Source organism: Eurypyga helias, unplaced genomic scaffold (genome assembly GCF_000690775.1).
Source record: "Eurypyga helias isolate BGI_N326 unplaced genomic scaffold, ASM69077v1 scaffold22438, whole genome shotgun sequence".
Taxonomy (NCBI): domain Eukaryota; kingdom Metazoa; phylum Chordata; class Aves; order Eurypygiformes; family Eurypygidae; genus Eurypyga; species Eurypyga helias.
In genome coordinates, this window is record NW_010266560.1 from 1 (window position 1) to 6189 (window position 6189).

Consider the following 6189-nt stretch of genomic DNA (forward strand, 5'->3'; position numbering starts at 1 on the left):
GTCCAAGGCCAGGCTGGATGAGGCTTGGAGCAACCTGGTCTAGTGGAAGGGGTCCCTGCCCATGGCAGGGGGGGGGGAACTGGATGATCTTTAAGGTCCCTTCCAACCCAAACCGTTCTATGGTTCTGTGATCCCATACATGTGCCTTGCAGTGCCAGGCCGTTTGTACAGCTCCCCCTTGGGCACCTCCGAGTTCACCTGTAAGTACTCTTCCAGGTAAGACGGGGCATCCACATCCAGTCATGAGGAACGACCCTTCTGCCTGTGGATGTGGCCTCAGGGGCAGCGGAGCCAGAGGAAGTCTTTCTCACACAGCAGGCCCAGGGAAAAGCAGAGACTGGAGAGACTCCAGTGGGGCATCAGCTGTGTTTTGTGATCCTCAGCCCCCTGAGATAACTTTATTTTCTAGCAAAGTCACATTTCTAGTAGACTGGTTTGGAAGCATTCTGACCAAGTCCTGCTGATGTCTCAGCTGAGGTGGTAGGATGGTATATGTGTGGGTACTGGGGTCGGAAGAAGAAGCACTTAGCTTGGGAAGGCAGAACAGCAGTGTGCTGCGCTGACAGATACCTGATTCGTCAACTTTTAGAGTGGCTGAGCCTTGCAGAGATGCTAGGAGATTGAACCGTAGCATGTTATTAAGATCAGCTAAAAATTGTCATTTAATGGTTTTGTTCTGCACGTGATAAAATTTAAGATTCCAGCATTTTGGGTTAATGAAGTTTCTTAGACTCTTCAGTTCGGAAGCAGAGCCCAGCTCTACCAATAAACCTGCTTTCCTGCCTACTGGTGTTCTGGCTTCGAAAGTACACGTGCTAAACTGGCTTTTCCTGCTCTTTCAGACCCTTAAAAATGGGGAACACAAGCAGCGAGCGAGCTGGACTGGAGCGTCATGGCCATAAGGCATCCCGAGGTGACAACTCAGGGGGAGCCATCAGTCCGAAAGAGGGTGATCGACCAAAAATTCTGATGGACAGTCCCGAAGATGCAGACTTGTTCCATTCAGAGGAAATGAAGGTATTGCTGGATTGTTCTTGCCTTCTACCTTGGGAATGCTGTCCAGTTGTGCTGTTAGCAGCCTTCGGTAACTGTCATTGAGTTGACACACCAAACCGACCGTCTCCCTTGCCCCCCGCGCTAAGGGGAGGTGTCGCAGTGATGCTCAAGCAGATATAACGGGTGTAACGTCACGGTTTCCAACAAGAATTCATGACAAAAACTAAAATGACACTGGTACAAGGAACTTCCCCAGCTCTAGGTACAGTGCCCGGGCTTCCTTCGGATCATTAGTACTCTTGCAGTCACCAGTGACATTTTACTTGTCCGTCATCTTCCATATGACAAGATCTGTTAACTGGATCGTTGCTCGGTGTCAGGTGGATGGTTGGAAGTGTTCTGCTGTGTACTGTGTTTCTCTCGTTAGACTATCTAGCAGAAAATTGCACTTAGATTTTGACTGTTGGACAGAGTTGTTTGCAACAGGCAACCTGTAGCTGTTTGCTACAGCCAACTACAAATCTTGTGCTAACGGTGGTTGTATAATCTAAGTGCTTCTTAAGTGTACTTCCTAATCCCTCTTTTTACATCTGTGTGTTTTGAAAACCCTTGTGAGCTCAGGTAACCTATTTTTAACCCATTTTAGGCTGGAGGGAGGGGGCATTTTGCCTTTCACTCTGCAGATTTGGAAGGCTTTTTAACATCTTTGCAGAATTTGTGCAAAAGAATTCGGGAACAGCGTCTGGAAATGCAGTTTCTAGTCTCCGTCTGACCAAAACTGCTGGAAGGCCTGTACCTTAGAGAATCGTGTCTAAGGGCAAAAATGCCTTCAGTAAACACAGGTTGTCTAAGTCTGCCAGGAAAGAATTCCTTTTGATTAAGATACTGTGCTTGTAGGCTCCGTTGGAGAAAGAAGAATTCCTAGCTTGGCAACAAGATCTGGAAGTGAATGATAAAACCCCCACTCAGGCTCGACCCACTGTCTTTCGATGGACTGGAGGAGGGGAAGAGGGTTATTTGTCTGGGTCCTTCAACAACTGGAGTAAAATTCCTCTGACAAGGAGGTAATAAACTGCTGCTGCTTTATTGGTGATATTCCCTGTGGACCGGGAATGCTTAGTGCAGTGAGGAAGGTGGTCAGTTCATAGACTGCTATTGTGCTTGGACTTACTGCTTTTCTCCTCTTTTCTCGAGCTCTTGATGAGAATCTGACTTTGATCCTTGGGTGGCACAGGGTGAAAGTTGGGCTGTGTCATGGAATCATAGAATCACAGAATGGTTAGGGTTGGAAGGGACCTTAAAGATCATCCAGTTCCAACCCCCCTGCCATGGGCAGGGACGCCTTCCCCTAGACCAGGTTGCTCCAAGCCTCATCCAGCCTGGCCTTGGACACTTCCAGGGATGGGGCATCCACAGCTTCTCTGGGCAACCTGTTCCAGTGCTTCACCACCCTCTCCGGGAAGAACTTCTTCCTGATATGTAATCTAAACCTCTCCACTTTCAATTTAAACCTGTCCAGCTCTGCGATGGCATGCATGCGCTCCTTACCTGAGAAGAAGGGAGATGCCGGCGCTGTGTGGCCTGTTGGAGTGGCTCCCGTGGTGTCAGCTGTTTCTCAGCTTCTCTGAGATGCTGATCAAGTTTTCTGAAGGACTGGGAAGTTCACAGGACAGGAGTATCACAGTTACCGCGCCGTAGCTGTTCAGGCCCAAAGTAGCTCAGAAGCGCTGGGTTGGTGCTTTCATCTTCTGGGCCTTGTTCATCCGTTTCACAGGCGGGTGTGAAAGACAGTTTATGATGGCAGGTACGGAAAGGCATGGAAACAGGAGGAAGCTGGTCTTGTTCCATCGCCAGGCACCTCGCAGATGAGATGAGGTCTCCCTAACAAGTAACGTGAAGATGTGAGGGTGACTTTACATAAGCTCAGTGCCAATTCTTTGATGCCTGAAATGTAGATACTGATTTTGAATGTGCTGGGACTTACTGTCACATAATAAATGCTCGTTAACATTAACCTTAGTTTGATCCTTTAGCTTACAGCAAAGATTCTCTTAAACGTGGCGTTGCCTTTTCAAGTTCTCGCGTGCCACAGAGGCTTGTGTCCCGCGTTATGGTGTTTGTCACAGTTTACTTCTCAGAATATTTCAGGGATGACTGTTTGTCTCTAATTCCAGTCACAATAACTTCGTGGCAATCCTGGACCTGCCGGAAGGAGAGCACCAGTACAAGTTCTTTGTGGATGGGCAGTGGACGCACGATCCTTCGGAGGTAACGTGTTCTTCGACTCGCTGTGGGTGTTCATTGAGGCACTGGAAGAGGAGAAGGTGGCGGGTGTCTCTGTGTGTGGCTGCCCTTTCAGAGAGAAGGTATTTATTGGTTAACAACAGCAACGGGCTGTTGAAGCTGGTGAGAGAGATCTCTCTGATCCCAGCTGGCCTAGGTGGTGGCATCGGACTGATGGCCTCAAGGGACTGGGGATGTGGTAACAACCAGTGGCCAGGTCTCTCGGATGCTGGTTTGTAAGAGACAGTGAGCTTTTCTTGTCTGGCGCCAAACTGTCTGTTAAAGCGCTGACTGCCCAAATCTCCCCGTGCTGTACTGGCTGTCTGTGCCACAAGGTTGCTGTTGCTGCGCCAGATCTTTTCAGAGCCCAGGAATTGTGCCAAAATCTACCAGGCCCTTTCTTCCTCCTCTGCTATAAAATGAGCTTTAAGCCTGGCCCGCTCTGCAGTCCCTGCCTGCTTCAAGGCCTCATCCACAGCGCCCGGGTCCAGCCTTCTTGCTGTCTTGGCAAACCTTGCAGAACCTCACAGAAGGTACCCTGCTGTGATTTGGCTCTTTGAACCCTCTGCCTTGGACTTCAGTCCTAGCTTTAGCAGTGCACCAGCAATACCAGCCGTCCTCTGTCCAGCACTGGGCCACCCACATCTTAGCCTGACTCTAGAAGCCTGGTAGAAGGTAGAAGTTTAGCTCCTTGTGTCGTCACTGGTAACTTCAGCCCAAACCAGCCTTATCTATAGCCCAGGAATTTGTCGAGTGCTTTGGATCTAGCAGGTTCAGCTGACGTGCGTCCCCCCGTCCTAGGTCCTGCCCTTGCTCGTAACCTAACCCTGACTGAGCAAGGCTGAGCGCTTCTCGTGTCCGGCACGGGGATATTGTAGAAGCAGGTATCTCTCCTTCTTGGTAACGCCAATTGTGTTGAGAATCTGATATTTTCTTCTGAGTTGTGTATCTTGTTTCTTCCCAGCCCGTAGTAACCAGCCAGCTCGGTACTGTCAACAACATCATACAGGTGAAGAAAACTGACTTTGAAGTGTTCGATGCTTTGATGGTGGACTCCCAGAAGTGTTCGGACATGTCTGGTATGAGCTTGCTGGTAATTTTATTTCACGCTTTTAAAATGTTAAAAATCTCATCTTTTTAATCTGGAGTTAAAGCTCTGGTACAGTTTAATCTCCAGTTCCGTCCGGGCCCGCGGACGTTTGCGGGAATCGCAGACGCGCACAGGAAGATCGTGGAATGTGTAAGGGAGGCAGCCTCTGGCAGAGCGACGCGGGTCGCTGGGAATCTGATCAGGAGGATGGCAGGGGTGCTTAACCCCTGTCTGCCCGTGCGATGTGGACTGGCTGGTTTCAGCCCACCCGCTGGGTCAGTCTCTGAGCATCGAACTGGCGCTGACAACCCGCGTGGCTCCTGGTTCCGTCTCCCTCTGATAAGGAGATGGGCTGAGGAGGCCGGAAGTTGCACAGTCAGAGGTAGAAATTAGGTGCATCTGAGTAGCGCTAACACAGGCTCGGGAATATAGCTCATCCTCGCAGGTCAGTGTAAATTATCTGCATCTTAGAATAGCGTAAAAGTGCTATTTTTGCCACAGGTTTCGTACCTCTCTTCTGTTACGCGAGAATAAGGTTTAGCTTGAGTCAGCTCCGAGGCCAGCCTCGCCGCCTGTAGGGATGGAGGCCGTGACTGAAGGAGTACCTTAAACCCTCCTTCACGAGACCCGCCCTTGGAATCTGAGGCGGAAGGTGCGCTCGCTTGGGTCGGCTCTGAGCAGCTTCCCTCTGGGCCTTTTTGGAGGAAGAGTGTGATTTGTGAGGCTTGGGCAGCGCAGGAAGCCTGGACGAGATTCCAGATGCCTCCCCCCACGTGCTGTGACAACCTTTCCTGGGATTGCTTTAGGCTTGGAAGAGCTTTTCTGTCACCCTGTCCCTGCGTGGGACTGACACCTGCCTTTCACATGGTGTTCCGTGGGTTCAGGGCTTCCCTCGGAGGTGGCCTTGTGCAGCAGCGTTGACTATTGCGGGATTGCTGGAGGAGTGCTGGGCAGGGATGGCAGAGAAGTTCTGGAGCGCAGTGGGGCCCTCAGAACTCCACCTCCCACATCTCAGAGCTCGTCGGAAGTCAGGCACATGCTGGGCATCTGAAACCCCTTCTGGGGCAGTGGCTGACCCCCGGGCACTCTGTCAGCTCCTGTACTTAGGTGCCGTTGGTTTCTTTTGGCTGCATGTTCCTGGGTGTGTGGTCGACTTAGAGTGCTGGTAAAAACGTGCTTATAAAGAGCAGATAATCCTACAGACTATCCAAGAATAAATATTTCACGTCTCTCTGGCAGAGTTGTCAAGTTCACCCCCAGGACCGTACCACCAGGAGCCCTACGTTTGTAAGGCCGAGGAGCGCTTTAAATCGCCACCCATTCTTCCCCCCCACCTGCTGCAGGTCATCCTGAATAAGGACACGGGCATTTCTGTGAGTAGCGGGTTTGTTTTGCTGAATAATGGCCCTGAGGGTGTGAGCAGCTGGGGAAAAAACCTGGGGACAGTTGGGACAGACAAGGAAAAACCTTAGTGCTGGTGAATCCCTCATTAGATACATCCAGATGGATCTCTCTGAAGTGAATTGATTCTTCTGCTTGACTCTAAAACTGAAAACTAGCTTGCTGTTTTACCCCTGGAAACCCTAATGTTCACACTGCAACACTTACTGAAATGCCGGGAGCACATGAGAAACAACTGAGGTCGTTTCACGATGGCAGTGAGGGCGCAGAGGGGTTTTGGCCTGGAGGGATCTTGGACCGTTCAGAACCTTTGTCTCTGTTTGCTGTTGGATGCAGTGTGAGCAGCAGCGTGGGGTGTTCGGGGCTGTGGCTAGTTACAGATGGTGTTTATCACTGCTGGGTTCAGTCAGGGAAGAGTT

General features: G+C 50.6%; 1 protein-coding gene across 1 annotated transcript; it reads left to right on the top strand.

Annotated features, from left to right (window-relative positions):
* Positions 1-515: 515 nt before the first annotated feature.
* PRKAB1 (protein kinase, AMP-activated, beta 1 non-catalytic subunit) lies at positions 516-5742 on the top strand (the record flags this gene model as incomplete). The annotated part of the gene is made up of 6 exons (XM_010157154.1): positions 516-547; positions 840-1017; positions 1894-2060; positions 3171-3264; positions 4244-4358; positions 5609-5742. Coding segments are annotated over exons 2-6 (675 nt in total), but the record flags the coding sequence as incomplete, so codon positions are not given.
* Between the last annotated feature and the right edge of the window lie 447 nt (positions 5743-6189).